This window comes from Elephantulus edwardii, unplaced genomic scaffold, assembly GCF_000299155.1.
Source record: "Elephantulus edwardii isolate Elephantulus edwardi_28Jun2011 unplaced genomic scaffold, EleEdw1.0 scaffold00475, whole genome shotgun sequence".
Taxonomy (NCBI): Eukaryota; Metazoa; Chordata; class Mammalia; order Macroscelidea; family Macroscelididae; genus Elephantulus; species Elephantulus edwardii.
The window spans coordinates 384,648-402,069 of record NW_006400225.1 but is presented as its reverse complement, the minus strand read 5'-3'; the positions used below and the strand labels follow the sequence as shown (position 1 = coordinate 402,069).

At 42.9% G+C, this 17,422-nt stretch overlaps 2 protein-coding genes and 1 pseudogene across 2 annotated transcripts in view; 2 read left to right on the top strand and 1 right to left on the bottom strand.

Annotated features, from left to right (window-relative positions):
* IMP4 (IMP4, U3 small nucleolar ribonucleoprotein, homolog (yeast)) overlaps positions 1-2,861 on the bottom strand; it is a 10,702-nt gene extending 7,841 nt beyond the window's left edge. The window contains exon 1 of the mRNA XM_006902947.1: positions 2,732-2,861. Coding sequence (XP_006903009.1) covers positions 2,732-2,861 — 130 coding nt within the window. The remainder of the gene's footprint in view (positions 1-2,731) is intronic.
* A 744-nt stretch (positions 2,862-3,605) lies between these two features.
* Positions 3,606-17,422, top strand: part of CCDC115 (coiled-coil domain containing 115) — a 20,078-nt gene continuing 6,261 nt past the window's right edge. Inside the window, exons 1-4 of the mRNA XM_006902943.1 lie at positions 3,606-3,716; positions 3,792-3,895; positions 4,003-4,085; positions 5,622-5,753. Coding sequence (XP_006903005.1) covers positions 3,606-3,716; positions 3,792-3,895; positions 4,003-4,085; positions 5,622-5,753 — 430 coding nt within the window. The remainder of the gene's footprint in view (positions 3,717-3,791; positions 3,896-4,002; positions 4,086-5,621; positions 5,754-17,422) is intronic.
* On the top strand, positions 6,990-8,605 carry LOC102856466 (annotated as a pseudogene).

Genomic DNA, 17,422 nt, shown 5'->3' with positions numbered 1-17,422 from the left:
TCTTCACTATTCCCAACTTTTGCATTCCAGTCACCCATTATTATCAACGCATCTTGAGTGCATGTTCGATCTATCTCTGACTGTAAAAGTTGGTAGAAATCATCTATTTCTTCTTCTTTGGCTCTGGCTGTTGGTGCATATATCTGAATGATTGTGGTATTTACTGGGCTTCCTTGTAAGCGTATGGATATAATCCTGTCACTCACAATGTTGTACTTCAAGACGGATCTAGAAATTACTTTTTCGAGTGGAAAACTTCTGGATTTCTGGGAAGTGGTTGTGGATCTTGGCTGCTTCTCGCTGGCCCTTCACGATGAGAGGAAAAATCAGGCAGCGGGCAACAACTGTGCATGTTGCAATGGCTCCCCACCATGGTAGGCCCATGTCAACATGCATAAATTCCAGGAAGTTCTGGATCAGTCCCACTGGGGTGTATGACCCAAGCCCCAGTTCAGCGAAGCTCTGTTCTGCGGCAGCTTGGACAATATCTGCAGTCTCTCCAGGCAGCACTTCAGTCACTGCTGTAGGTGAGGAAGTTACAGGAACAACTGGAGGAGAAGCCTGGCTTCTGCAAAAGAGATGACAGATGTACTGAGGCAGCGAGGGCTGGGGACTGCAAGGAGGCCGCAGCACGGGCGCCCGCAGCGCTGGCCGGCTGGGAACAGGAGTCTTGTGTTCAGCGGTTTGCGGGGCCAGCGTGATGGCACCGTGATGCTGTGGAACTGATGCTTAGCCCGTAATAGGAACAGAAGCCCAGGCCGCCGGCACATCAACCCCATCGCCATTTTTGCCCGGAAGCCAAAATTAAATTTTACACTAACAACTTTAAAACATGACAGAATTAAAACAACACTCAAAGAAGGGGGAAAAAAACCCCAATTTATAATTTTGTTCTGAAGAAGGAAGCAAGGAGAAATACCAAAGGAAATGATTCAAAAGCTACAATGTAAAATTGCTAGGAAGTAAGTAGATGCAGGGAGCTCTGGTGGCCTAGTGGCAAGAAACTGCATTGCAATCCCAGGAGTACATGGTTCAAATCCACCAGATGCTCCGCTGGAGAAGGAGGAACAATGTCCTCCTGTACCAGTCAGATCCGATTTTACACTACACACACACACACACACACACACACACACACACACACACACGAAGTAAGTAGATGCACAGGAAGGCAATGGGTGCGACCAAGATGCACTCTAAATAAAAAATTATTTATAAACAATAGGTAACAGTTGCTGTTAAAAAGATCAGATAAATGTTAAACTCACATGCTTCAAAGGGTTTTCTTTTTTTTAAGGAAAAGTAAAAACAAGAGGAAGCTTCCCTCATGGCAATGGATTGAACCAGTGATTGTAAGGATGGGTTTAAGCATGACACAGACTGTGAAGATAGCACTGGACAGGGTAAAGTTGTTCACAGGGTCGCTAAACATCAAGCGTTGTTGATATGACAGCACCTACCAACCAACCAAAAATCACAGTAGTAAAGGATATGCAATACGCCTTTTCAGCTTCTGTTAACTCACACAAGAGGAAATAGCCCATCCGTTTCTTATGGAGGAGCTGGTAGATTCAGATCATCTGCTTTTGAGTTGGCAGCACAAGTCCTTATTCCTTAAAGGTTTATGTATGAATGTATATGCATTTCATCTATTTCATTTTGTTTAGTAAGACAAACCCTCTTGCCTCCCAACCATTCTTTGTCTTGCAAAGGCTGTTTTTTTGTTTTTGTTTGGGGTTTTTATGAAATTTTTTTAAATTTTATTATTTTTTTTGTGCATGTACGGTCAAATCAGATCTAACTGGTACAAAAGGAGATAGTCCCTCCTTCTCCAGCAGAGCATCTGGTGGATTCGAACAAGGCACCTCTGGGATTGCGGTGCAGCTTCTTGCCACTAGGCCGGCCATCAGAGCTCCCTGCAATGGCTGTATTTTGACGTAGATTGTAAGGCTGTCTCCCAAGGCACTGTAGGTAGACTCAAACCTCCAATTTTGTGGGAGCACAAGTCACCAAAGGGGGGGGGGGGGAGGCGGAGACAAGCAACTCTTTTAAATGGTTTACAGCCTCTGCGAACCTGTTGGAGGGTAGGCTATGAGTCCACTGATGATATGGCAAAGGGTTCTGGGTTGCTTTTTGTAAAATAAATACTCCCCTAGAAAAGTTCCTCATCCTTAATACATAGCTTTGTTGTTTGGCTGCGCTGTTGAGTCACCTACTCCTCATAGCTATTCAGTAAACAACAGATAGGAACTTTCTGGCAGGATTATACATAACACGCTAGGGCCCAGAGTTCATTATAGAACCCAGATGTTGTTGCTAGTTACCACCTAGAAGACTGCAACCCTATGAACAACAGATCTGGACCCTGTCCTGTCCTGTGCCATCCTCATCATTTGACACATTTGAGCCCACTGCGGCAATCACCGTGTCAATGCATCTCATCACGGGTTTTCCTCTTTTTTGCTGACCCTCCACCTTTCCGAGCATGAATTCCCTCTCCAAGGAATAGCCACATGCTCACAGCAAATGAGACAAACCTTTGTCATCTCTGCCTCCACGAAGCACTCTAGCTGCACCTTCACAAAGACGCACCCAGCGGCAATCGGGGGCAGTCAGCACGTTTCTCCGCAGTTCAAAGGCACCGATTCTCCAGGTACAACCGCGCGACATTCACAATGACTTCTTTTCCAGTGCAAGGGCCCTGACCAGCCCCTTACTTGGCGGTCCTTACCTTGCAGCGCCCGCCGGAGCTTTTCCTTTCTCTCGTCAGCCGTTTGCCGGGCTTCCTCGCGGGCCTTGCGGTACAGGTACTCGCGGCGTAGGCGGGCCTCGCGTCGCAGCTGGGGAAAACGACGGGTCATCCTCCGCCCGTACGCCAGACCACCCTCGGGCAGCCCCGGGGAGGCCCGTACTGCCTACCATAGCGGCCTGCTCGCACGTGGGTCGGGATTCGAGCACCTTTGCGTCACGCCGCCGTCGGTCCTTTCCGCGGAAGGCCAGCTGTCGCGGTCCTTCCGGCCTCGAGCAAACTGGAACTGAATCCCAAAGCCTACAAAGCTCGACTGGCACGCGGTGTCGGTTCGCACCCTCGGCCTTTGCTGTAGCCTAACTTTGACACTGTGATAATCTGAGTCCAGAAACCGTAAAGCAAAAGGAATGAAGTTAACAATCTCTCCTCCCTTAATAAAAATTTTTGCTATACATTTTCACCATCTTTCATCCTGACAGCAGCTGCGTGACTGAAAATGCGACTGTTTCTTGAAGCGGCTCAGAATCACCACAGCCCACGCCAACCGGATAGTTCTTGGTCCTGCCGGTGAGAATGAATTGATGCGCGAATTGGGCCTTTGGATGCTCCGTAGCTAAGAGTGTCTGTTCTTCAAGGATTTCGAGCGCTGATTCGCTCCCCAGTTGAAAGTGCCCACCCTCAGGCTGTCGCCTGTGCTGACAGACTTCCCCCTTGTCTCGTGCGCCGATTGGCTCCTTCCTTAAGCATGGGCATTCTCTGAAGGTTTCGTGCCCGGATTGGTTGTTAACCAGCTTGCGGGCAGCAATTGGATTAATTTAACGTGCGCGTCGGGTTCTAGGGTCTATTTGTGTAGCCCATGGCGGGGTTAAGCGTGCGAGAGGAGTTGGACTCACTGCTACTGCAGCTGCTCCGGGACTTTGAAGAACTAGAGGCGAAGCGGGCAGCTTTGAACGCCCGAGTAGAGGAGGTGGGACCTGGGGCTGTGGTCGAGCGAGTGGCCACATGAACTTAAGTAAGACTCACCACTCCACTCTCTCCTCAGGGTTGGTTCTCGCTCTCCAAGGCTCGTTACGCCATGGGTGCCAAGTCTGTGGGTCCTCTGCAGTATGCCTCCCACATGGAGCCCCGCTGTTGTGTCCACACTAGGTGAGGAGACATGGAGATGGAGGGCCGGGCTCAAGCAGAACCGGGATAAGGGGGGAGGCCGGCAAGGGGACCGGCCAAGGCCCAGACTTCCTTTCCTTATCCTTTAGCGAGGCTCAGGATGGACTCCAGAGGCTGTGGATGGTGAAGACGGCCGGTCGGAGACCAGAAGACGTGGGCCCACAAGAGCCAGGTGAGCGCCCGCCTTCGGGTCGGAAGCCTTCCCAAGACCAAGACACAGTGCACTTGACAGCAGTGAACTGGTGCAGTCCTTTTAAGCGCAGGATTGCCAACTGCACGGTCGATGGTTAAAATCCACTGGCTGTCTTTTGGGAGAAAGATGAGGTAGGCTTTTTCTGTAAAGATTTACAGCTTTGGAAACCCTGTTAAGATAGGTCTGCTATGTCCTGTGGGGTGACTGAGTTTCAGTCGACTCCGCAGCGATGGGCTTTTTGCTTATCTGTAGGCAAGAGTAGACAGTTGGGATTATGCTGCAAAAGGGGGAAATCCTGTGTTTGACCTCATAGATAAACAAGAGGGTCATATGAATCCTGTAGGTATCAGGAGGATAGTTGCTTGAGATTCTTATCTAAGTGACATGGGAAATGGTAAGTCTTTGCAGTAAGCTGTTTCTCATGTCATAGTGAAAATACTGTGCTGCTCTTCAGCTACAAAGTAAGTCTTCCTGAAGGAGCTGATTCATTGAAAATGGAAGACATTAAAAACAATCCAGACAAGATGGTACATGTTCTCCAAATTGCAGAGATTATCTTTTGAAAGCTGAGGTAACTAAAGAACATGTGCTGGCAGGCCAGAAAAGGAGGGGAAAGCATGGTAAAAGTCCCCATAGTTTCATTAGACTTCAAACCTAGCTTGTCTGTAAGCTTACTTAGTGGTTTTGAGACTGTTACAGACTGCTAGTTGTTCAACAGAGCTTTCAGTCAAGAGCCAATTTCCACCGTTTTCCTTATCCTGACAAACTCAATTTCTATCTTAATTACAAATTTTAAAGGGCCACGATAGACAATCCTACTGAGTGAAATTTGTGGAGGAAGATGTGAACTAAGACTTGGTATATACTTAGTTTAGCTGCAAAATTATTTATGTTCCAACTTCACTAAATATTAGCAGTTTTGTTTACTGTCCTCTTGCTGACCTAGGTGCCTTTCTTTGATTGGCTGTACATTCTTACTAAAACAAAGCACTTCTCTATCTAGGTTAGAACTTTGGCTTGCCTTGTTTTCCAGGTAGTAAACTTGAAAAAAAGGCTGAATTATTTCTTTGTTGATACTGTGTGCCATGGAGTCAGAATCAACTCATAGCTGCCCTCCAGTAGGTTTTCAGAGGCAGTTAATTCCACAGGAGGACATTGCCCATCTTTCTCTCATAAAGAAGCTGGTGGATTTGAACTGTTGGCCTTTGAATTGGCAACATAACTCTTTACCACTAAGTCACTAGAGTTCTCAGAATGATTTTTTTAGAAAAGCAAAACTGAAAGTCTTGGCTTAATTAAAAATGGACTTTTTTATTTAGGGCTGATGTGACCCAAGTCAAATAAGGCAGTACTTTGATTATTCTAAAGTACACTAATTCATATACAAAGCAGGTAAAATTGTTGGAATTTCTCAACCACTGCTTTTTTGTGCAATCACAGGCTCAGAAAGTTCAATACTGTCAGCACAAAATGCAGGGCTGGGGACCTCCATCCACATACCTTTCTTTCCTCCAGCTCTGCGAAGACGAAAGGGCCTTTCTAAGACTCCACAGCCAGAGCCCTCAGCAGGTGCTCAGGATCCCCTGAACTGGTTTGGAATTCTGGTTCCTCAGAGTCTGCGACAGGCACAAACCAGCTTCCAGGAGGGTAAGTGGACTTTTCAGGTCCTGTGGTAAATCCTAACTCTTTTCATCCATAAGGAACACTTGAGATACTAGTCCTGGAGCTATTCTACAAAGAGCTTTGCAGGTTTTCTTCATTGCAAATTTTGGTTGGGCATTTACTGGTTAGCGTTTTATTTTAAACAAAGGTATGTACTAGCTTCTGACAGTGTTCTAGGCTAGCAGCTGATAATACAGGAGAGAGCCTAACAGACAAAATCTCTTAGAGTGTTTTTTATAAGAAGGGAAGAAAGGCCCTGTGCAGATGAAAAAAAAGTGGGCTTTTACTGTAAGACTACACCCCAAACCTAATCCACTGCTGTGAAGAATACCTAGCGGAGTACATGTGTTAGCCTGCTAACCTACCTATTTTAGGTGCAAAATTATTTATGTTCCAACGTCACTTAATATTAGCAGTTTTATTTTTGCTGTTGCAGAGTTTGACTCACAGTGACTCTCCATTGGGTTTTCAAGGCTGTAAATGTTGATGGGAGGAGACTGCCCCTCTTCCTCTTACGGCACTGCTGATAGCGTCAGACCAAAGTCTTTTGGGTTAGCAACCCAACACACCATAAGGGCTCCACTAGTAATACAGTACTGAAACTCAGTGCTGTTGAGTCATTGCTGAAATAGAGTGGCCCTCCATCATGTTTTCTTAGAGTGTAAATTGCAATGAGAAAAGACCTTTCTATTCCTCAGCACCATTGGTGGATTTGACCTACCAGAGATGGAAAGCTTTGATTTAACAACACAACTTGCTATGGATTTTGCCACAAGAACTCTTTGGCATCATCTTAGAACTGACTCATAGCTGACCCTCCAGGTCTGAAAGGCAGTAAATGGCACAAGAAGTAATTTCCCATTTTTCTCCCTGATAGCAGTTGATAGATTCAGTCCACTTACTTTTGGGTTGGAAGTGCAACTCTTTACCCACTAGGCCACCACAAGTTCCCTAAATGTACTCCAACATATTATTTGATGTTAATAGGTTGCAGTATAATGAATAGGATTGGACCAGAGTTTTTGTGGTATTGTTAGGTGGTGTTAAGTACAACTCATAGCAACTATATGAACAGATCTGAGCCTATCCTTTGACATCCTTATCAACCCTGACATTCTTGAGCCTATTGCTTGAGTCATGTGTGTCAGCCTGTTTCGTTTAAAAGTCTATTTCTCCATCTTTCTGTATGTGATGTCGCAAGAATTAGCTTTTTCTAACAACATGCCCAAGGTATGTGAGATGAAGCTTCACCATCCTTGCACCTCTCTGGCTGCATGTTCTCTAAGACACATCTGTTCTTTTGGCCATCCATGAATATCAGGAGAGGGGATTTATTTCAACAAATACCTTGTGCTTGTAGAGGCTCGCAAGTCCCAGGTCTTCTAAATAGTAGGAGAGAAATCTACAGCTCCCCATATACCTGAATTTAAAAACTGTTTCAAGAAGAAATTTGAGCCCTTGAACATTAATGAACGAAGACCACGTGAGCTTTGGGAGAATATCATTCATAAAGAATGCAAAAGGTTGTTACAAAGGAAGTTCTTGTTTTGTTGTTATGGTTGTTGTTATTGTTAGGTGCCCTTGAGTTGAGTACAAGTCCTAGCAACCCTATGAACAAAAGATCTGAACCCTGTTCTATCCTGCCATTTCTCACTTCCTGACACACTAAAGCCTACTGTGGCAGCCACCATGTTAGTCCTCCTTTGCTGACCTTCCACCCTTCCAAACATCATGTCCCTCTCCAAGCAGTAGCTCCTCCTAGCATCAGGCCAAAAGTATGTGAGGAGCATTGCTTCCAAAGAGCATTCTGGCTGCGCCTTCTTCAAGACATACTTGTTTGTTCTTTTGGAAGCCTGTGGGATCTTCAGTGCTCTTCTCCATCACCACAGCTCAAAGGCATCAATTTTTCTTCTGTCATCCCAAGTCATCCCACTCTCAGATACATAGCAAGTGATTGGAAAGACCATGCCCTGAATCAGAGTCACTTTTGTCCTCAAACTGACATCACTACTCTTCAATAATTTGGAGAGGTCCCTAACTGCACACTTGCACAGTGCAATGTGTCTCCTTATTTCCTGACTGCTGGTACCAGCTCATGCTCATCTGCCACGATGAGAGTGCCTGGAACCTGGAATACCATTTCAGCAGCTGGTATGACATCCACCTGAGCCCAGTGGGGCACGAGGAGGCCAAATGCAGTGGACAGACCCTGCAAGATGCTGGCTGTGAGTTTGACATCTGCTTCACCTCAGTGCAGAAGAGAATGATCTGGAAGCTCTGGACAGAACTGGACACCATTGACCAGCTGTGGCTGTCACTAGTGAGGAATTGGCACCTCAGAGAGCAGCATTGTGGGAGTCTGACTGGCCTCAGTAAAACAAAAACTGCTGCCAGGCATGGTTGAGGCCCAGGTAAAGATCTGGAGGCTCTCATATGACATACCGCCACCACCACCGATGGAGCCTGACCAGCCCTTCTACAGCAACATCAGTAAAGATCACACGTACACAGACCTGACTTAAGATCAGCTGCCCTCCTGTGAGTCTAAAGGACACTGTTGTCAGAGCCCTGCTCTTTTGGAATGAAGAAATATTTCCTCAGATCAAGGAGGGGAAACGAGTACTGATTGCAGCCCATAGCCTTCGGGGCATTGTCAAACATCTGGAGGGTCCTTCCGAGGAGGCTATCATGGAGCTGAACCTGCCCACTGGAATTCCTGTTTCTATGAATTGGACAAGAACTTGAAGCCCATCAAGCCCATGCAGCTCCTGGGAGATGAAGAAATGGTTCACAAAGCCATGGAAGCTGTGGCTGCTCAGGGCAAGGCCAAGAAGTGAAGCCAAGCACGCAGACTGCTGTCCTAAGTCACACCTTCCCTGCCTGTCCTGTTCCCCTGCACGTATTACACTGACCACATCTGTATACATCTTTAGTTGTAGCTGGGAGTGGGGGGGAAGGAACACACCCACTCCCATTTTATCCATTTTGTCTCCTGCACATTCTCCTAGTCTGGTCAGAATGGCACCTCTGGGCCATGGTCCTCAGTCCAGGATGTAGGGAAAACTCATCCACAAGAGGTAGTGACTCCAGAGTTTTTGCTAGTAGTTTATTTATTAAGGACCTATCTGAGTAGGAGATAGGAGCTATGCCAGGTATGATACAAAGGTAAGCAAGATAGCCTAGTCCTATTGCCAGGAGCCAGTGTCCTGTTCTGTAGTAGGGGCACGCTAGCCATTCCAGTGGAAGATGACTGTAATCCACTTGCTGATTAAACCGTCTTTCCTCCCTTTCAACCCCAGAGGAGTTGGCTCCAGGAGGTTGGGATCAAGCCTGAATGTTTATGTGTTGCATTTTCTTTTACAAAAGAAAAAAAATTACATAAAAGACAAAACCCCTTTTAGGGTTCCTGGTGGCAGTTTGGATACCACGCAAGAAAATAAGCCATTCCTCGCCCCATGGGGGAAGGGCTCCGTGACCTCTTAGGGCTTGGAGTTCATCCTGCTGTGTGTTATAGAATCCTTCCATTGCCTTACTGTTTGTGAGATGCCTGTAGACCATGTCTAGATGTGTCTCCTCTGTGTTTTCTGAATCATGTTCCCGTTGCTGGGCCCTGACACTGGGGCCCAGAACCCAATTTCAACATAACTATACTAAAATATTTTTTCCAGATCATTATAATAAAAGAGTGCTGTGCAATTAAAAATAAATAAAAGAAAAATATTTTGCCTATTGATATAATGGTTAGAATCTTGTATTTTCTTGACATTGAGATATAATATATATTGAAGGGTACGTTCCTTGATCTTCTGCAGCAAGTGCTTCAAGGTGGTGACACAAACAAGGTTGTGTGTGCATAATGTGAGTTACTGATAAGTCCACCTTTGATCCTGATGCCACATTCCTCTTCATAGAGTCCAGCTTCTCAGATAATTTGCTCAGCATACAGACAGGAGGAAGAAAAGACCAAGACAGATATCAGGAAAGACACAATTGTTGACCGAGGGTAAAGACTAAAAAAACGAGACAGAACAACAAGAATGTATAAGTAAATAGGTAAAGTAGGTGAGCCGTTTGAAACAACTGAAGCACCAAACCCAGCTTTCCTGTGCCTTTCTTGAAAATTGCCAGGGAGCAAATCACAAAGAGAATGCTATGCAAATGAAGCTAAGCTTTTTCTATTGAAAATCTTATGCTTGACTCAGAAGGGAAGGGTGAGCAAACAATGCAAGAATTGTGTAACTGCTTAAGGTCTCCCTTAGCACTTATCCCTTGTGAACACCTAAGGTCTGCCTTGATGCTTCAGGGTAAATTCCAGCTTGTATCCATGACTCCCTCATATCCTGATACAGCATTTGGTTTATTATAAATATTTAGTATGACTTCCTACATTTTCCCCTTTTTGTTTATATCATAATTATGTCATCTAGAGGAGCACGATTTCTTATCTTTGATTCATTCTTGTTTGATTTTGTTCTTTCCATCATTTATGCACAAGGAAAAAAAAATATAACAAACAAAATAAGCTCACAAAAATGCTTCCAAACATCTCCATATGATCAGAAGGATTCAGGTTGGATATGCCTTCACTATCCCTTGTGGAATAGCTATGTTGTTAAAATAATCCAATTGCTTATCAAAAGCAGAATGAATCTGAGCATGTAATTTCAGTATATCGTCTTTGAAATTACCAGGATTCATTCCTTTAAGTATGATTCCACTTTACTGGAGTAATGCAAAACTGTGCAGTATTCTAATCACATTTTAATTTTACTTGTTTTTGAAAAGCCCATAACTTTTCAGGATCTTAATGCCATGTTTTTACATCAACTGAGGTTTAAATATTTGATGCAAATCCAAGCCAGCTGTAGTAGCAGTGGCAGTAATGGCGATACTTCCCAAAATTGCTAATTCAAATGACTTTTTTATAATTTTTAAGTAATTGTTACCAAGTATTACAAAATAGTATTTTCAAAGGATGATTGCCATTTTCTCTTTCCAATGCATATGGCGAAAATAATATGTATAATTAGAAAGTCATTCCTTCATTAGATTTAAGGGGTCCCCTTTTATCCTGGGGATTTGGAAGCCACTGTCATTATTATAAATAGGTTTGTTGTTCTTGTTGTTGTTGTTAAGTGCTGTCGAGTTGACTCATAGTGACCCTATGAATGAAAGTTGTCAACACTTGAGTGACTTTCATCCTTTCTCTAGGTTCATAGAGTTTCTAAAGACAAGCTATTACAGAAGTGGATGCCACTCCTGCTTCCAAGCTTGTTTTAAATGGGGAGCACCACAAAACACTGTCTGCCATGGGTAACTATTAACACATTTAACACATCAGTGTCACAGTGTTCAGCTTCACAGCAAGCACAAGTTACCTCTGTACAGCAAGTGGACACACCAGGGCTATACCACCTAGAAGAATGTTTGAACTTAATAATGAAAAACAGGCCTGAGGGCCGCAGATAAGAAGTCACCCACCTTTGGCTTGGTAGCATCACTTTCCACTAGGCCAACTGATCTCTCTTTATGTTGATGTTGTTATTGTTAAGTTCTGTCAAGTCGTAAAACCAATGAACTATTTTTACCAAGGGAGTATTAGGAATATATGCCTAATAGCTGGTATTATTATCTGCCATTCCTACCTGACCCAAAACAGCAAGCATAGCTAAAAACAAATGTTCAACAGATACTGCTTTCCCTGTCTTATGTAATGTTTATTCTTTCTATTATTACTTATTTTATCTGGCCTCATGTAGGTATCTTAGCTTTTTTATTCTCTGGTAATGGTTCCTCTGTTTGATGCTGTTTCAGTGTCATCATACTCATCCATTCCACAACTCTGATCTCATTACAGTGTGGCCTCTTGACTGATCTCGAGGTTTCACGTTTCTGGACAGCAACAGTAGAGTTTTTGAGCCTGTAGAGATGTAACGAAATCCTTTACCTCACCTAATAACAAATCCCTTTTTCCATTCATTAGTTAGAGGTTCAATATTGATTATGCAAAGGCATTTGACTGTGTGGATCATAACAAACTGTGGCTGACTCTGAGAAGAATGGGAATCCCAGAACATTTAATTGTGCTAATACGAAACCTATACTTGGACCAAGAGGCAGTAGTCAGAACACAGCAGGGTAACACTGCATGGTTCAAAATTGGGAAGGGTGTACGCCAGGGATGCATCCTGTCTCCATACCTTTTCAACATGTATGCAGAGCAGATTAGCCGAGAGGCTGGGCTGTACGAGGAGAATTGTGGCATCAGGATTGGTGGAAGATCTATTAACAGTCTGCGTTATGCAGATGACACAACCCTGCTTGCTGAAACTGAGGAGGACCTCATGCACTTGCTGCGAAGGGTCAAGGACTGCAGCCTTCAGTATGGACTAAGGCTCAATGTCAAGAAGACAAAGATTCTCACCACTGGACCAATTGGCAGCATCAGGATGGATGACAAAGAGATTGAGAGTGTTCACAGCTTCAGTTTGCTCGGCTCCACAGTCAACACTCTTGGCACCAGCAGTCAGGAAATCAAAAAGCGTATTGTGATGGGAAAGTCTGCTGTTAGGGACCTCTCTAAGGTACTGAGGAGCAATGGTGTCTCTCTGGAGACTAAGGTGCGTTTGATACAGGCCATGGTCTTTGCAATCGCTTGTTATGTATCAGAGAGTTGGACAGTGACTAGGGAGGACAGAAGGAGAGTGGATGCTTTTGAGCTGTGGTGCTTGAGAAGGGTACTGAATGTACCATGGACTGCCAGGAAAACAAACAGATTCATCTTGGAGAGGATTAAACCAAGCTACTCCTTGGAGGCAAGGATTCTGGGGCTTCGTCTGACATACTTTGGACATGTTGTGAGGAGGGACGGGTCCTTGGAGAGGGACATCAAGCTTGGGAGGGTGGAGGGACAGCGCAGGAGGGGAAGACCCTCTATGAGATGGATTGATTCAGTGACTGGGGTAATCCGGATGGGTGTGTCAGAGGTGGTGCGGTTGGCGCAGGATAGAGCAGGGTTTAGAGCTGTTGTGCATAGGGTCGCTATGAGTCAGAAACGACTCGAAGGCACATAACAACAACAACAGTTAGAGGTTGCCTGTAGTATATAGGATGATTCTTTAGATGGTTGTAATTAATACCCAATGTCTTTGAGCTGGAGTCTCTCCCTTTCATTAGCATTTAAAAAATTTGAAGTAATTAAGGCTTTTTATAAAATAGTTGGAGGTGATAGTTGTCCTATCCCATCTCTCCTTTTGTTTTTTCAACATAGTTTGTAAAGTCAAATTAGCCCTTTCTATTAGAGCTTATCTTTGGGGGTTATATGGGATACTAGTAATATGATCCATTTTGTTGAGGAATTCTTGTTTTCTTAGAATTACAAGTAGCATTATCAGCTTTAATACTTGATGAAAGACCCATCTCATTAAAAGTTTCAATTAAATGTTGAATTACATACTCTGATTTTTCTCCTGACAAAGCAGTGGTCCATTGAAAGCCTGAAAAAGTTATCAATAGTATGGTGAACATATTGGAATTTCCCAAATGATGGAATATGAGTAACATCCATTTGCCATAATACATTTAGTCTGTCACCTCGAGGATTGACTCCTTTTTCATAAGGTGGCACATTAATGGGACTACATTGAGGACATCTTTGTATAATTTCTCAAGCTTGTTGCCATGTAATTCCAAAACTTTTTTTATCATTCCATTGACATTTAAATGAGTATGGAGATAAAAATCTTAACTTTTAACATATCCTACTAATAATTGAGTAGGATATGTTAAATAATTAACAATTAATTAATAATTAAATAATTAATTAATAATAATTAAATAATGTCATTTAATTGTGACATTGGTCCTGGAAGGCCAGAATGAGCTTGAATATGAGTGAGATTCTTGTTGATGAATTAAAACTTGTAACATAGGCGAGCTCTGGTGGCCTAGGGGCAAGGAGCTGCACTGCAATCCCAAAGGTGAGCAGTTTGAATCCACCAGGTGCTTTGCTGGAGAAGGATGGGCAATCTCTTCCTGTACCAGTCAGATCTGATTTGATGGTACACACACAAAAAAATTTAAAAAGAAACTAAAACAAACTTAAACTAATATTAGTATTTTGAGGAGGAGTATAGCTCAATGTCAAGAAAACAAAGATTCTCTTCACTGGACCAATTGGCAGCATCAGGATGGATGGTGACCAGAGATTGAGATTGTACACAGCTTTAGTTTGCTTGGCTCCAAAGTCAGCACTCTTGGCACCAGTAGCCAGGAAATTAAAAGGCGCATTGTCATGGGAAAGTCTGCTGTTAGGGACCTCTCCAAAGTACTGAAGAGCAATGGTGTCTCTCTGGAGACTAAGGTGCGTTTGATCGAGGCTATGGTCTTTGCAATCACTTGTTATGCATCAGAGAGTTGGACAATGACCAAGGAGGATAGAAGGAGGATTGATGCCTTTGAGCTATGGTGCTGGAGAAGAGTATTGAGAATACCATGGACTGCTAGGAAAACAAACAGATTTGTCCTGGAAAGGGTTAAACTGGGTGGCTCCTTAGAGGCAAAGATTCTGAGGCTCTGTCTAATATACTTTGGACATGTTGTGAGGAGAGACCGGTCCTTGGAGAAGGACATCATGCTTGGGAGGATGGAGGGACAGCGCAGGAGGGGAAGGCCCTCTGTGAGGTGGATTGATTCAGTGACTGGGATAATTGGGATGGGAGTGTCAGAGATAGTGCGATTGGCACAGGACAGAGCAGAGTTTAGGGCTGTTGTACATAGGGTCGCTATGAGTCACAAGCGACTTGATGGCACATAACAACATATTTCTTACAGTAAACTCAGCATATTGTGAATCAGTCATTATATTCAAAGGAGAGTTTTTATCTTGTAATATAATAACAGCATATAATTCACCCGATTGAACAGAAGTCAAGTTTTAACTAATCTTCACCATTAGTATAACATGCATAACGCATCTTATTTACATCTGTATAATATGTATCTGTTTGAAAAAGTGAAGTTTTTACTTTAGCTGATAGTATCGAATTACTCTCTATACGTGATTTTGTTACAAACAGTGGAGAGTTCCAAGGACTACTGGTTTAATATGACCTACTAAATTATTGTTCTTGGATTAATTGTTCCAAAATCTCTAATTTCTCTTTAGTTAGGGACCACTGCTCCACCCAAACATTTTTTTTTGTTAGCCAAGTTAAGGGGAGAGCATCATGAGGAGCAGTGGCCCTCATTATAAATTTGGGCATCCTAATTCTTTCCATGATAAATTAGATTTAGGCTCTTGAACACTAGCAATTCTTTGTTTCTTTTTTTCTAACCCTTTTCCTGGAATATAATTCATTTTTTTTTCTCGAGTTGAAATAGTGGGAATTTGTAATGTTGCTCCCCACTGAGATAATAAATCTCTGCCCCATAGAATAATTACAATATGAGCTACAAAGGTTGCATTTACCCTTTGACCTTCTGGTCCTTTGCATTCTAAAACCTATTCACTCTATTTAACTCCAGTCATAGTATCAATTCCAGTAAAAGTAACAGACACATCTTTTAATGTTAATTCTGGGGTCCATGATGGGTAGCTACAATTGAAACATCAGCCCCAGTATTAGCCAAGCTTTGTAATTTATGCCCTTCAAGTGTAACAATCATTTGTGGTCTCTCATCATTAGTAATGGTATTCCAGTATATATTTGATCCTGTACTGCCAAAACCTCCTTGTCTTCTTATAGGTGCAGCCTTTTGCTAATATATTACACTAACAATAACTGAGCGATTCTTTGACCTTTAAGTAAATTTTGAGGCTGTTTAGTAGATACCATTATACTTATTTCTCCTCCATAATCAGAATCAATAATTCCCAGATGAACAAAGATACCCTTACTAGTTAAACTACTTTTTAAAAAAATTAACACTATTTTCTGGAATTGGTCTAAAAAATATTAGTTGCTATCTTATAAACTCCCAATTCTGGTATACGAGTAATATTATCAGGAAGAGCTATATCTAATGCGGCACTTCTGGAGGTGGCAAAAAATAAGTCTGAATCATGCTGTCGCTGCTCACAACAGGATTGTCTTTGCTCACAAGATACTGCTGGCAGCTCACATTGCTTCCTGCAAGGCCTCCTCTGAAGTTTCCTGACCAATCTTATTACGTTATTGGTCAAATACAGATCTGCATTCATTAGGCCAGTGTTAGCCTTTTCCACATTTTCTAAACAGCCCTGAAGGCTTTTTGGATTTTTTTTCTTTACATCTCTACTTTCCTCTTTAAGACAGTCTCTTTTCAAATGTCCTAATTTTCCACAATTGTAACATTTGATTTAAGACAAATTTAAAGTTCTTTTTCAAGCGGCTGCTAATACATTGGCTTGATAAGAACTAGTTCCAGTGTCCATACAAGCACATATATTCATCTCAGGGAGTGTCCTGAACTTTCAGTGATCTAATAGCCTTTTGACATTCTGAATTAGCGTTTTCATATGCTTAGTTTTTAACAACAGCTCACAGACCTCAGGTAGAAATACTGCTCTAATAAACATGTTGCCGCAAATGATGGCAGTAGCCATCATGCACATTTTAATTAATTAAAGAAGGAATATCATTTGTATGAATTGTACTAATGTGTTTATTTGTTAATCATTCAGTAATACATCAAAAAAATGTGTTTCTGAGCACGGTCATCAATTTAATATTGTGCGGCAACGTGTTAATAGCATCCTTTAGATAGAAAAATCAGTATGTTTTTCATTTTCAGATTGTGTTTTTCTGATAAACGACTGATATCTCTTTCCTAAAATTTCTACTTTATCTCATGTTTGCATGCAGCAAAGACCTACACAAGCACAGCATGATCATATTGCGAATGAGCTTGCACTCCAAGCCATTGACCGTTCCCCTATAATTGATCAGTAACATTAAGAGGAGGATTTCTAGATAAGTGAACTCTACATATTTGTAGCTTCATCAGTCCACCACCAAGTTCTAAACTGTAAATATGCCCTAGATTCCAAAACCGTCCTGGCCATAGACTCCCAATCATAAGGAATTAATCACAGCCATGCTTATTGCAGCTTTGTTCACAGTAGCAGAGTTAGAAACAACCCAAGTGTCCATCAACAAATGAATGCATTGAGAAGCTGTAGTATATTCACACAATGGAATACTACGCTGCTTTGAAAAACAAGGAACTCATGAAATACTATACAAAATGGGTGACCCTGAAGGACATTATGCTGAGTGAAATATCTCAGTCACAAAAGGACAAATACTGCATAGTGCCACATTTGGAAAATGGGACTGACATTGGGGTTGGGGGTAGACTGAGAAAGATGGGATAAATTATGTATACTGCATTGAAACAGATGAGGAAGAGAACTGTTTAAAAGGTATATGTTGTTGTTGTTGTTGTTGTTGTTGTTGTTGTTGTTGTTGTTATGTGCCGTCGAGTCATTTGCGACTCATAGCGACCCTAAGCACAACAGCCCTAAACCCTGCTCTGTCCTGCGCCAACAGCACTGCCTCTGACACACCCATCCCGATTACCCCAGTCACAGAATCAATCCATCTCATAGAGGGTCTTCCCCTCCTGCGCTGTCCCTCCACCCTCCCAAGCTTGATGTCCCTCTCCAAGGACCC